At 34.1% G+C, this 15010-nt stretch overlaps 2 protein-coding genes across 2 annotated transcripts; one reads left to right on the top strand and one right to left on the bottom strand.

Moving 5' to 3' along the window:
- Positions 1-8902: 8902 nt before the first annotated feature.
- On the bottom strand, positions 8903-9803 carry K444DRAFT_664193 (uncharacterized protein; the record flags this gene model as incomplete). Its single annotated transcript, XM_024886931.1, has 3 exons — positions 9617-9803; positions 9303-9566; positions 8903-9268 (listed from the first exon to the last, which is right to left on the bottom strand). Exons 2-3 carry the CDS (start codon positions 9369-9371, stop codon positions 8903-8905), a joined length of 435 nt encoding a protein of 144 aa, XP_024735932.1. The 5' UTR covers positions 9372-9566; positions 9617-9803.
- Positions 9804-10476: 673 nt separating this feature from the next.
- K444DRAFT_531235 (uncharacterized protein) lies at positions 10477-13753 on the top strand (the record flags this gene model as incomplete). The annotated part of the gene is made up of 3 exons (XM_024874963.1): positions 10477-10691; positions 10748-10872; positions 12894-13753. 3 exons carry the CDS (start codon positions 10477-10479, stop codon positions 13751-13753), a joined length of 1200 nt encoding a protein of 399 aa, XP_024735933.1.
- Between the last annotated feature and the right edge of the window lie 1257 nt (positions 13754-15010).

The following is a 15010-nucleotide window of genomic DNA, read 5'->3' on the forward strand; positions in this document are numbered from 1 at the left end:
TTTATAGCTAGACTTATTATAATTATAATAAGTCAATTTCTCTTAATTAAAGTAAATAGTAATATAGTAATCTTTTTTCTAATAAGTAAAGCAAATTATATTCGGTTTTATAAATTCTAATATAAGTATTATATTAAATCCTATTATTATATCTTTATTATTCTAGTTTTATAAATCTTATAATAGAAATATATTTCTTTTTTCTTTTTTTTTATTTCTTTTCTTTTACTATCTTATTAGCTTATTATTATATTTCTATTAAATAAATAAGTTTAAATTATTCTTAATTCTTATAATAATAAAAATAAGCTTCTTTCTTTTTTATAAAGTATTTTTTTAATAATTAATCTTATCTTAAATCTCTTATCTTAAGCTATTAAATAAGTTATTCTACTTTTATAATAAATTCATATATCCTAAATTATCTAATAGGCTATCTAAATAAGATATAAAGCTTTAGATACTCTAGCCTAGTTATTATTTAGTATTCTTAAACTTAGTAAAAGTATTATTATTATAGTTCTCTGGATTTAAGATAGAATTTTTTATAAATTTAATAAAAATCTCCTAATCTATAGTATTAATACCTACTAATTACTTTTTATATTTCTAGATATTCCTGGCTATATTCTTAAAATAAGAAATATAATATATAATCTTTATTATATTAGTAGCCCAGGTAATCCTATTATCTTTATACTACTTTAACTTTACCTAATAGAAGAAGTTCTAGGCTTTTTTAATACTCTTTTCCCGGTAAGTAGGCAGTTCTCGGGTTTTTAAAACCCTTTAAACCAAGAGTATTACCGGAAATATAACGGATTTTATACCGGGTATTTAAATGTCTTTAAAATAATAGATCTAAGCTTCTAGCTTCTCTAAATTTTCTCTTTATTATATTTCTATTTCTAACTTAGTAATATAATAGCGAGCCGCTACTAATTTCTCTATTATTATTATCCTATTTACTAGTTCTAGTATAATAGGCATATATAATAGTATATAGACAGGTATTAGATATTATAGATCTAGTTTCCTATTTTGGGTATAGCTTATAATTAGAATTATATAGATTATATAGGATTTCCTAATTAAGTAAAGGGCTTTATATGCCTGGCTAAATACTAGGGAATATATAGGGAAATACTCCTAGCTTTAGAAGGGGTATTAATTAGTCTTTTATTAGAATTAATTCTTGGAATTAGTTATACTTACAAGTATTACTCTATAGCTTACTTATCTTAACTACTTATATATTACCCTACTATTATATAACTTATATTCTAATTAATCCAATTTTCGGGAAGTAGTTTATTATAAGGTAATTAAGCCATTAATAAATAAAACTACTAATAGCTAGAGTATTAACTAGAAGAAGCACCTCTACTATTACTAGGGTAACCTAGTTAGGTATCTAGGAAAGCGCCTAGTTAGCTACTCTAGCTACTGCCTAATTAAGAGAAGAAAGTGGAACTCAGATATTTCTAGAACTAGCTAGTAGGATAATAATAATAGAGAAGCTAGCGGCAGCTCGTTATTATATTACTAAGTTAGAAATAGAGATATAATAGAGAAAGAATCTAGAGGATCTAGAAGCTTAGATTTATTATCTTAAGAATATTTGGGTACCTATTATAGAACCTATTATACTACCGGTAATATATTTGGTTTATAGAACTCTAAAAACCCGAGAATTACTAACTTATAAGGAGAAGAGTATTAAGGAAGCCCAGAACTTCTTTTACTAGGCAGAGCTAAAATAGTATAAAAATAGCGGAATTACCTGGGCTATAAATATAGTAAAGGTTATATATTATACTTCCTACTTTAAGGATATAGCTAGAAATATCTAAAAGTATAAGAAGTAATTAGTAAGTATTAATATTATAGATTAGGAGATCTTTATTAAGTTTATAAAGAATTCTATCTTAGATCCAAAGAACTATAATAATAATGCCCTTACTAAGTTTAAGGATATAAAATAGCGGCTAGGTTAGAGTATTTAAAGCTTTATATCCTACTTAAATAGCCTATTAGATAACTTAGGATATACGGATTTACTATAAGAATAGAATAATTTATTTAGTAACTTAAGGCAGGAAATTTGGGACGAGATTAATTACTAAGGAAATACTTTATAAAAAAAAGAGAAGCTTATTTCTATAGCTATAAGAGTCGAGAATAACTTGAACTAGTCTATTTAATATAAATATAATAATAAGCTAACGGGTTAATAAAAGAAAGGAAATTAGAGAGAAAAAAAAGGAAATAATAAAGAGAAATAGAAGAGAAGTATATTCCTATTACGAGGTTTATATAACCGGAATAGTAAAAGTATAGTAATAGGGTCTAATATAATACCTATATTAGAATCTATAAAACCGGATATAACTTGCTTTATTTACTAGAAAAAGAGTTACTATATTATTACTTACCTAAATTAGGGAAAACCGACTTGCTATAACTATAATAAGTTTAGCTATAAGATATATAAGTACTTAGAACTAAAGAAGCCGGGAAATAAATATATTCTATAGTAATTATACTTATTTATATTATAGAGAGCAAGGCCCCTAAAACGAGAATAGTAATTAAGGTTATTATTAAGATAAGAAAAAGTAAGTAAAGAGTTAAAATATTAGTTAATTCGGGTATAGAGGCTAATTATATAAAGAGGAAATTAGCCTTAAATATAGGTATTCTATTAATATTAAGGGTAACTTCCTTGTCTTTACTAGAGGAAAGAAGGATTTATTTATATAGAGATTATATTCTTGGGGTTATTATCGAGAATATACTAGGGAACTAAAAAAAGACTAATATATACTTTATATTATATAATTTTAATCTGAACTATATTAATATAATACTTGAATTCCTATAGCTTTACTAGGTTAATTCCCTAATTTCTTTTAGGGAAGTAATATAGAAATACTAGATTTAATTATAAAAGATTAAAGTTCTAAATACTAGGAAGTTTACTAAAGTAATAAAGTATAAAATATATGTTTTTTTATTAATTATCTATTCTATAATAAATAGCTAAAGAATTACTACTATTATTATAAATAAGATAGCTATATTTCCTAGAAAGTATTAGGACCTTTTCCGAGTATTCTCTATAAAGGCTATAGATATACTGCCTAATTACTATATAATAGAATATTATATAGATCTGGAACCAGGATCCTAATTACTATATAGTTCTATATATATTTTATTAGAAAGAGAGCTTAAAGTTTTTCGGGAATATCTTAATACTAGCTTAAAAAAAAGTAAATTCATTATTTTACTAGCCTAGCTAGTATTCTAATTATATTTATTCTAAAGAAAAAAGGCGGCTTATATTTATATATTAATTACCGGAATCTAAATAGGATTACTATTAAAAACCAAATACTATTACTATTTATTAGTAAAATAATAAATAGGCTTTATAAAATAAAGATATATATAAAGCTAGACTTAAAGAATACTTATTATTAGTTATAAATACGAGAGGATAATAAGTAAAAAATAGTATTCTAAATATATTATAGATATTTTAAATATTATATTATATCTTTTAAACTATCTAATACTCTAGTAATATTTCAGGTATATATTAACTATATACTAGTAGGCCTTATAAATATTATTTATATAATTTATCTAAATAATATTTTAATTTATTTAAAGAACCTAGAATAGTATATAATAATAGTCTAATATATACTCGAGTAATTATAATAATACTAGCTCTTTATAAACTTAGTAAAATACGAGTTTAATATAAAGAGAGTAAAGTTTCTGGGATTTATAATTAGCCTAGATAATATAGAAATAAAAGCTAGCCGGATTATAGCTATTAGGAAATAGCTAGCTCTAAAAAATAATATTCGAGAAATCTAAATATTTCTGGGTTTTACTAACTTTTACTAGAGGTTTATTTATAAATACTTTAGGATAGTAAAAGAGTTAACTAATTTACTAAAAACTAGTAGAAAACTACTATATTAGTTTAGCTAGATAAATAAGGCAAATAAGGCTTTTAGGAAGCTATAAATTATATTTATAATAGTACTAATTCTTTATTATTTTAATCTAGCCTTAAAGATTTATATAGAAATAAATACTTTAGGATTTATAATTATAGATATGATTTCCTAGCTCTTTAGTAAGAAAACGGAAGCCAGATAATATCCTATTACTTTTTATTTAAAAAAGATAACTATAATTAAGAGTAAATATAAAACATATAACTTTAAACTCTTGGCTATTATTCTAGTATTTCATACTTAGTAATATTACCTAATATATATCTAGTATATTATTATTATTAAAATAAATTATAATAACTTGAAATACTTTATAACTAAGAGAAAACTAAATAATTAATAGATAAGATAGGTAAAGAAGCTAATTATCTTTAACTTTATCTTAGAGTACTAGCCGGAATATAGTAATTCTACTAATAGGCTATTAAGGAGGCTAGACTTTATAATAGATATAAATAAAGATACTTTATTATTTATACTTTATAATAAGCTATAGAATACAGAATAGAGAACCCTATAAGTAGCGGTAATAGGATACTATACTATTCCTATAATACTATAATATAAAGCCTAGGAAAAAAAAGATAAGTATTTCTCAATTAGTGAGATACTAAGAAATTCCGAAAAGAAAGTCTATTTTAGTAATAGAATAGTACTAGAGATACTATTACTTAAGCCTATTACTAATATAGCTAGTTATAAATAGTATATATTATAGATTCTAGCTATATAAATAGCTAGATCCAAAATAATATATAAGGAAAGTAAAGAGATATTACTTAAACTACTATTATAGTACTAAAGGTTTAATTTATTAGTATAATACTAGTAATATAAATAGTTCTTAAAGGAGACTTTTACTAGAGCTATTAAGACTTGGGAACTTAATATATCTGGGTTATTAAGATATTAGGGTACTATTTATATACTAAATAAGCCGGCTCTTAAAAAAGAATTACTATAAACTAATTATAATAATCCTATAAGTAGGTATTTTAGTATTAGTAAGATATTAGAGATTCTCTAGAGAAAGTACTTCTAGTAAAATATAAGAAAGAATATAAAAGACTATATTAGAACTTATCCTATATATTAATAGACTAAGGTAAAAAGATATTTACTATATAGTATACTTAGTTTATTTCTCCTCTTTTTTAAGCTATAGTAAGAAATTACTATAAACTTTATTATAAGACTATTCTCTTCTAGGTTTTATAATAAAGTATATAATTCTATACTTATTATTATTAATAGATATATAAAAATAATATAATATATTTTAATTACTAAAAAAATCTTGGCTCCTAAGCTAGTAAAGCTATTTATATATTATATTATTAAAGACTTTAGTATACTTATAGATATAATCTCTAATAGAGGATTTGTCTTTATAAGCAAGTTTTAATTAAGTCTATATTTTTATTTAAAGGTTTAATAATAGCTAAATATAGTATTTTATCCGCAAACTAATAAATAAACGAAGAATCTAAACCAAACTCTAGAATAATACTTGAGATACTATACTAGCTACTAGTAAGATAACTAGGTAATAAAGCTTACTTTTATAGAATTCACATATAATAACTTTATATATTTAATAATAGAAATATTTCTATTTTATATTTTATATGAATTTTATCCTAGTATTAAACTATATATTAAGAATAATATTTTAGAAAAAGAGATACTAGTAATATAGGAAAGAGTATAAAGAATTTAAATAAAATAGAAAATACTAGAGAAATAATAGTAAGAAATAATAAATATATAGAAAAAGTACTATAATAAGAAATATATTAATAAGAAGTTTAAGATATATAATAAAGTTATGCTTTATATAAAGAATATTTAATAGTTATAACCTAGTATAAAGCTAGTAAATAGATATCTTGGCCTCTTTAAAGTTCTAAAAGTTATAGAAATATATAAATAGATATACTACTTGGAATTACTACTATTATATTAGATTTATAATATTTTTCATATTTTTTTCTTAGAACTATAATACCTGTAAGCTAGTATTATAATAGAACTAGAGCCGGTTAAGATTAAGAATAAAAAGGAATTCGAGATAGAATTTATTATAGCTTATAGGAAGAATAGAAAAGAAAGGAAGTATCTTATTTATTAGAAAGACTACTTACTAGTAAATAATATATAAAAACTACTAAATAATCTAGAGAATATAGCTCAAGAATTATAAGAATATTTAGAAAAGAATAATATTATAATACTATTAGCTAAATAGAAATATAAAAAATAAATACTTTTATTAGAAAACTATTAAAAAACCATATATTTATTCTTGGAAAAACTATATAAAAATTATTAAAAACTCTAATTTCTATATCCTATAAATAACCTATTCTTATAATTACTTTCTAGTATTTTTATTATTATTTTTATTAGGATTCTCTCGAGAAATAGGTAGTAAATTAGCCTATAAAGCTATTAGCTATTAGTAAGAAACGAGAAAAAAATAAGCTTACTTAATACTAAAAAATATTAATTATATTATTAAAAGTACTTTATACTTATACTAAACTAGTAAGAATTACTTGACTTATTTCTTGAATTATTAAGGGAATTCATTAGTCTTAAATAATAGCTTTAATATAAGAAATATATATAGTTTAGTATAAAAGAAGAATAATAATAGCCTTCTTTCTTTTAGATAAAAAATAAGAAAGATACTTATATATATTAATAGCTTAAAGAAAGTAGTTTAATTATATTATATATATTTAAGAAATCTTAAATAGTATTAGAATAAAAAATAAAAGAAGAAATTTATAATTTATAGGATTATACTTCTTGTTCTTAGAATAATAGTAATTATATACCAAGTAATTATTACTCTTAATATAAATAAGGTCGGGAAACTTAGTAATATTCTTGGAATATTAAAGATAATAAGAGCAAATTAAGGATATAGAAGTATTAGCCAAATAGGTAATAATAGGCTAATAAGTACTAAGAGAAGTATTTATCTTAATAAATAAAGAAGTAGAAGAGGGAATTAGAAGGGAACTTGAATAAAGTTTAAATAAGGCTTAAAGGAGCTTAAAGAAGGCTTAAAAAAGGAAGGCAAGGGATAAGGAGGAGCTGGGTATAGTATTATAGTTAAGGAAAAGGAAGGTTAGTTAGTAGGAAAAGGGAGGCTTTTTTATAATACTCTCTCCCCGAATAGTAATTACGAATTCGGAACCGGCTCTATACCAGGAATACCCAGAAAATTCTAAAAAAGGGATTTACAAATGAACTAGAAGATTGGATTAACTTTTCCAAGCTCTTGGGCCTATAGAATAATAATTTATTCGCAAATAGAGGCTAAATTAGGATTTACAAACTAATTAGGAGATCGGATAAGCTTTATATCCGATAGTATATGCTATATTCGTACTACCTTTGCAAGGGGGAATTGCCAGAGGCGATTTGCGAACTAGCTAGAAAGGATTAGTAAACTATATCCTCAACTCTATTACCTGGCGTAATAATAGGGCAATTATGGGAAGTCTTTGGGGAAAGCCCGCGGCCAGGAAAGTTTTAGGGAGATATTTGTAAAGCTATTCGCAGTTTTCCCAGGCCTCTTGGGGATAAGGGCCCAGAGGGGGGATTAATGTAATAGGTATATGTAATGGTATATGGACAGGTATCAGATATCGTAGATCTAGTTTCCTATTTTGGGTATAGCTTGCGATCGGAATCATATAGATCGTATGGGATTTCCTAATTAAGTAAAGGGCTTCGCATACCTGGCTAAGTACTAGGGAATATATAGGGAGACGCTCCTAGCTTTGGAAGGGGTATTGATTAGTCTCTTGTTGGAATTAATTCTTGGAATCAGTTACACTTGCAAGCGTCACTCCGTAGCTTACTTACCTTGACTACTTGTGTATTACCCTGCTATTACGTGCCTTACATCTAGGGATATCTGAGTTCTACTTCCTTCTTCTAATTAGATAATATGAAGAGTACTTAACTAGGCGCTCCCCTGGGTATCCGGTTGGGTTATCCTAGTAATAGTAGAGGTGCTTCTCCTAATTAATACTCTAGCTATTAATATTTTGTTTATTAATAGCTTGACTACCTCGTAACGAACTACTCTCCGAAGGTTAGATTAATTAGAATATAAGGTACGTAATAGCAGGGTAATATATAAGTAGTCAAGGTAAGTAAGCTATAGAGTAACGCTTGCAAATATAACTAATTCCAAGAGTTAATTCTAATAAAGACTAATTAATACCTCTTTCCAAAGCTAGGAGCGTCTCCCTATATGTTTCCTAGTACTTAGCCAAGCCTGCAAAGCACTTTACTTAACTAGGAAATACGATCCCATGCGATCCGTATAATTCCGATTGCCCGTATGATTCCGATTACAAGCTTTACCTAAAATAGGAAACTAGATCCACGACATCTGACACCTGTCCATGCGCCATCACGTGTGCCTATTACACTCAGATAGGATATCTTTTAGATTACGATTAGTAAAGTCTCTTATATTTAAATAGGTAATAGCCTTCTCTATTTCTTTAACCAGGCGCTCTTCCTCTTCCTAATATTTCTTTTCCCTTTTTAATTATACTACGGATAATATATTTATTTGTTTTTAATTCCTTTCGATTTGGTATAACCTATTTCGCTTATATTCTCGTAGCCTTTATTTCTCAACTTCAAGTACAGAAGGCCAGGATCGCGAAGTTACTATTAATATAGTTTATCCCGATACTAGTAATTATTCTTGCAAAAACTGCAGGGTTAGTATAAGTGAGCACGGTACACGTATCTGGAACCGTGGAATTGGCTATGGGGTCGGTATTCTGCGTCCTGAGCGCCTCCAGAATAATCTCGAGGGAGTTACTCGACTAATCGAGAACCGGCCGCTTTATATTAATAAGCTCATTCGGTGGGAGAGAACCAGTGGTAGTTTCGATGCAATCCGCACCGGGGTCGCTTGTAGGAGCATCTCCTCCAGCAGTGTATGGGGCGGTCATATTATTCGAGTGATCTTCGGCAGATACGGTAGTCGTCCCCGTAGTGGTCTCCGCTATCGGGTTGCTGCTGGGAGGCTTTTTGAAGAGGGAGGAATTAGTAGACGGTGCTGCAGAAGTAGTCTTGTTCACAGGCTTTTGGATAACTTCCGACGGTGTATTTGTTGCAGGGTCGCTGTTAGGGTATTCATCGGTCGTGTCTCTGACACCATCTACTGCCATAAGATTATCCTCTCGTTCCTATCGGCCACATCGGGAGGATAGGAAGACATACCTGGTATCTCTTGAACGCTATACTTGAACTTCTTGCGTAGCCTCGTGCCCCATCGTGTCTACCTTGCATGCCATCATATGATCTTTTTGTACTAGACTCTATGCGGCTCGATTTGCGTAAAGTAAGGTTATTCGAGGTATCTGCGGAAGGAGGAGAATGCGGAGGAGTGTTTTGAGGGGATACGTCATCTTCTTCTCTTTGGAAAATGAAGGGGCAGGAGTTGAGGCACGCCTCTCCTTTTTATCTCTACAAGACGTTTCTGAACTATAAACCTCAGCTTAACGATTAGGGTTCAGTAGGCTCTCGCAGCTTACCTGTGTGACCAGTGCGAAGAGTCAAGTCGTCAAGCTCGTCCTCATCGACATCGGGCATCTGCAGAGCAGCGAGCATGCTGCGGACCGCCTGTCGGACTAAATCTATCATTCCCGCGGCCATCGTTGCTAGGAATGACGCAAGCGTGGAATGGTTCTGTAAAAGATTATGCGCAGGAACTGATGATCGAAAAGCTTCTCTATCTAAGTTGAGATGCCACAACTGCGTTTCTAGGCACAGCTTTCAGCCTCAGGCATCCATCGTACCGGGACCATTATTACTAAGCAATTAGTCAACCCGGAATGCATGTTAAATCATGCATTCGACTGCTCTTATCACGTGGGCTCATTGTCAAGTGAATTGGAGGGAAGAAGGAAGAAGCCCTGCGCGCCTCTGGAGCAGGTCATAAGTTGTAGTATTGTCCTATTCAAAATGCAAATGACAGATAACAATCTTGAATAAAATATTTTGATATCTCCTTTTTGCATGCAAGATCATGGTTGGCGAAAACCTAGGATTGTTTAGAACACAGTATTGTATCCTACCTCCCTTGTCTCCATAACCACTTCTCACGCCCATCAGTGTCTAGCCCCTTGGGCACTAACCCCTTCGCAGTCTTCCACCTGTTAGATGCCCCGAAATTCCCATATCCAGCTGGGTTTTCTATCAAGCTTTTGATTTGCCGTAAAATGACACGAGATTGGACGCGAGAGTCTTTGAGTATGCATTCCCGCAGCCAATCGAACGGCCCGAACTTTTCAGCTGAACGCAGCGCGGGCTTCGAAGTGCCAAACCCAAAGGGCGAGGCTCTACTCAACAAATCTGAACCAGATAATCTCGAGCTTCTAGACAAATTCCAAGGATGTCGAAAAGACTGGGCTCGACGATACTTGATCGCGTCTTGAAACGCCAGAAGTCCACGGGCCGAGAATCGAGCTCGGAGACGGCGCCCGAAATCGCGGATCCCACAACCAGGTCAGGCACAAGCTCTGTAGCGCAACAGACGGTTGACTTGTATTCCACGGAAGGAGACACCGGAATAAGGGTCATAGCTGATCCAACTGATGCTGCTCTTGAGTATGATCCGAAATCTAGCTGCTGTGACGACCATTTCTAACCTATGTCCTAAATAGTATCGTTTTCGTTCATGGCCTCACTGGCAATCGCGACAAGACATGGACCCACCCGAACCGAGCCTTCTGGCCGCAAGAGTTGGCACAGGATATACCAACCGCACGCATCATGGCCTTCGGCTACAGTAGAAACTCGCTATAACGATACCATTTTTAGCGCCATTTTCTTACGATACACCGAGGTATCGTTCAATCAAGGATCACGTGCATATGTACTAAATATAGAAGGGACTGAAGATATATAAAGAACCTCTCAACCCTAACGCCTCACTACTTGCAAAGAACCTCCCGAGAACTCCAAATAAGCTTGCCTTGCCTTTGCTGCCTTCCTTTGGATATACGTAGCTTTTATAGCATCAAGCTTACGTATAACCTCACTTTGTCCATCCTCCTGTTGCTTCTCATATAGATTCAGTAAATCAAGTGCAGCTATCGCTTCAACCAACTTCACTTCCCTAATCTCCTCCTGCTCCTCCTCCTCCTCTATATCAGACTGAGTATCCCTTGAACCTCCCTGTGCATAGCGATTCACAATTACCTCTAGAGTCATATTCTCATCCTCCACGATTTCCTCATTAATTAGTGCAATAAACTGGCTAATAGGGAGAGGATCGTTGAATTGAGTGGTACGCTGAATGGTCGATTGGAGGGTTTCGATTATCTCTCGATCCTTTGCTTGCTGAGTAGCCCATTCTAGATCAATTTCGCCGTGGGCATCGAGATCTCCACCAAGGAGAGGTTTTGCGATAAGGCTTGATTTATACCAGTAATTCGTAATCGTGGAAGCTTTGACGTGGTTGTTCCAGGCATGTACTGTCCAGTTGACCGTATGGAGGAGAGTAACTGTCTTGTTGGGATCCTTATCCGCCTCAAATTGCTTGATCATATAGCTGACCTACTGCTTGCGATAATGAAGCTTGAAGGCACTAATAATACCTTGATCTGCCGGTTGCCAGTGCGATGTTATATTGGGAGGTAGTCATTCCACTCGTACGTGTGAGAGAGCTTGTTTTCCACTAACGAGATCAATACCATATTAGTGCCCTGAGAAGTTGTCCATGAATAGAAGAACGTGCCGGCCTTGAGCAGAGCACTTGCGATTGACCCAGTAGAGGTATTCTGCACAGATGACACCAGTCATCCACTTAGAGTTATTATACCTGTATTGTATACCCAAGAGTTATCGATTAATATGCTTAAAACACCGAGGGTTTTCGCTCTTTCCAATTAACCAAGGCTCCCACTTATTAGTACCCGTAGCATTGACCGTAAGAGTAAGAGTAATTCGGTCTTTACTCTTTCTGCCTCCATTACTAGCCTCAGTTACTAGCGTACGGTTTGGTGACAGTTTCCAGAATAAACCAGTCTCATCCATATTCAAGACGTTCTCAGGAGGGTATGTGGCTGCCAAGTCTCGATTCTCCTGCATTTGCTTGATATTCTCAGGGCTATCGATATCTGCCGTGCCCCCTTCGCCATAGCAGACGTATTCCTTGATATGGAAGCGATTCTTGAAGTTGGTCAACCACCCATTAGACTATTTAGGCTCTGGTTGCTCGTGATATTGAGGGAGAAGGTGCCAGATCTCGTGTGCCTTCTGCTTGAGAGTATCGCCCGTAATTACTGCCTTCTGCCCTTGCATCTTCTGTTGCCATTCAAAGAGTGCCGCTTCAAGATCAGGCCAATTAGATTGGCTTAAACGTTGAAGCGTAAGGCTTGTATCTTTTCGTGTATCGGTATCGAGGTAATCGAATTGAGGGCTAAGGCTAAGGGAAACAGTCGACTGGTTGATCTTGTGGTTAAACTCGTCCTGGAACCACTCAATAAGATCAGCGTGAGTAGCTTTGGGATGGGATTGCTTATGCCTCCGTAGAGCTCGGCGATTAGCTTCTGTCATGCCTCTTCGTCGTTTTTTAGGCTGTTCGGGGGCTAGAGAGCCAGAGGTAAGAGCCTGAGAGGGAGCGGATAGCCCTGAGGGCTCTGGAATATCGATAAATTGATCCATTGCTCAGGCTAATTTAGAACGATACACCACCAAAAATCAAGGGTTGGGACCGAAGAACCTAACAATAATCGTATTACTAAGGATATCGTAAGCCTAAGGCTAAAAAAGCACGGGACCGTACGGCCGTATCGTATTACTAAGGATATCGCTATATCGGGGATCGTTATAGCGAGTTTCTACTGTACGATGCCGATGTTGTCAAATTGTGGGGCATGGCCGGGGGTAACAATCTCAGGAATCATGGGAAGAACTTGGCGTCTGATGTATCGGATCAACGAAGAGGACACAGGGGGCGGCCCATCATTTTCATCGCCCACAGCCTAGGCGGTCTAGTCTGCGAACAAGCGCTCTTGATCTGTGGAGAAGGCGAGCCAAACCTCAAGAAACTCTTCCAATCTACGCGGGGGATCATATTCATGGGCACGCCCCATGGCGGCGCAGACTTGGCAAGTTGGGGGCATACGCTTGCGGAGTACCTAAAAGTCGTCCGCCATACAAATCCAGCGATTGTAGGAGTCCTTCAGCGGAAGTCGGAGGTGTTGACTGCTGTGCAACAGCAATTTCAGCAATCTCTTCTCAAACCTGATATTCAAATCAGAATATACTGCTTCTTCGAGGAGAAACCTGTTGTCGGCGTGGGGATTATTGTTTCAGAGCAGTCGGCGGTACTGAACCAGTACCCTAATCAGAGTATTGGTGCAAATCATATGGACATGACAAAATTTAGTAGGAGGAACGACGTGGGCTATCAAAGGGTCTTAAACAGGTTGCATGACTTGGTGGAATTAATGGATTCAACCCCAGCAACCGACACAAGTCAAAGGGAGCCTTTGAGTGAGAGTGGCCAGAATGCAGCACAAGTTGGTAGTCTCGAACCCCCTGGTAGTGTTCCTGAGCGAGGAGTTCCTCCAACCCAGGCAATCAGCAGCACTGGCTCTGGAACAGCAATCGGAATTGGGAGTCAAAATGTGTATGGGGGGTTCAATGTCACAAGTAGGTGAGCCTTATAGTAGGTTCGTGCACATAGCTGATAATGTCATTTTTTTTCCACGTAGATATTGGAAGTCATCCGGGAACCGAGAAAAAGACCAAATGCCAGCAGCTCCTCAGAACCTCGGACTACGAGCGATATAAAGACAGAAACCCGTTCCCTGTCAAAGGCACGTGCCAATGGTTTTTGAGGCATACGAATTATGTCACCTGGCGGGACAGCCTCACCTCGAGCCTCCTTTGGGTTTCTGCAGATCCAGGCTGTGGTAAATCTGTACTATCCAAGTTTCTTGCGGACAGAGAATTACAAGCGACCACCAGGGAGCGAACAATATGTTACTTCTTCTTCAAGGACGACAATGAGGACCAGAAGACCGTGACCAAAGCTCTATGTAATCTTACTTTACTCCATCAGCTCTTTGCCCAAAAACCTGAGCTTCGTCACCATGCTCTGGAAGTTCACAATCAGAATGGAGACAGGCTTGTCGCAAACGTCGACTTATTATGGAATCTTCTTACAACAGCCTCCGCAGATCCAAAAGCTGGAGAGATCATCTGCATCTTAGATGCTCTCGACGAATATAGACAATCAGAGTTGAAATACTTGCTACAAAAAGTATGTGCGTTTTACGAAGGTCGTCCTCGTGTTTCAGAGAAGACAGCCCTCAAGTTTCTTGTCACCAGTCGGCCGTTGCAGCATATCGCAGACGAATTTAACGACCTTATCCAACAGCTACCCACGATTCGTCTTACAGGCGAAGAAGATACAGATCAAATCAAGCGTGAAATTGATCTTGTCATTGAAGACGAACTCGAGAAGATCCAGCAAAAATGGCACCTCGATCAAAAAACACTTTTCCCCTTTGCGTGAAGAACTTTCCAAGGTCGAACACAGGACGTACCTATGGCTCAAGCTAATATTTGAGTTAATTCGCAAAGACGCCCAATCTATTACGAAGAGAGGCAGACAGAAAATATTTGGCATGATACCGGATTCCGTTAATACTGCTTATACGGCCATTCTCAACCAGAGCACGGACAAGGAACAAGCAAAGAAACTCTTACAGATTGTTTGTACGGTAATCAGGCCACTCTCTGTAAAAGAAATGAGCATCGCGATATCGATTCAGCCAGACGATAAAGCACTTGAGGACCTCGAGATTCCACCAGATGATTACTCCAAGGACTTGATCAGAAACCTCTGTGGTCTCTTTGTTAGCGTTATTGATGGAAGCGTCTATTTGCTCCATCAAACAGCTAAAGAGTTC

Source organism: Hyaloscypha bicolor (assembly GCF_002865645.1).
Source record: "Hyaloscypha bicolor E unplaced genomic scaffold K444scaffold_87, whole genome shotgun sequence".
NCBI classification, from domain to species: domain Eukaryota; kingdom Fungi; phylum Ascomycota; class Leotiomycetes; order Helotiales; family Hyaloscyphaceae; genus Hyaloscypha; species Hyaloscypha bicolor.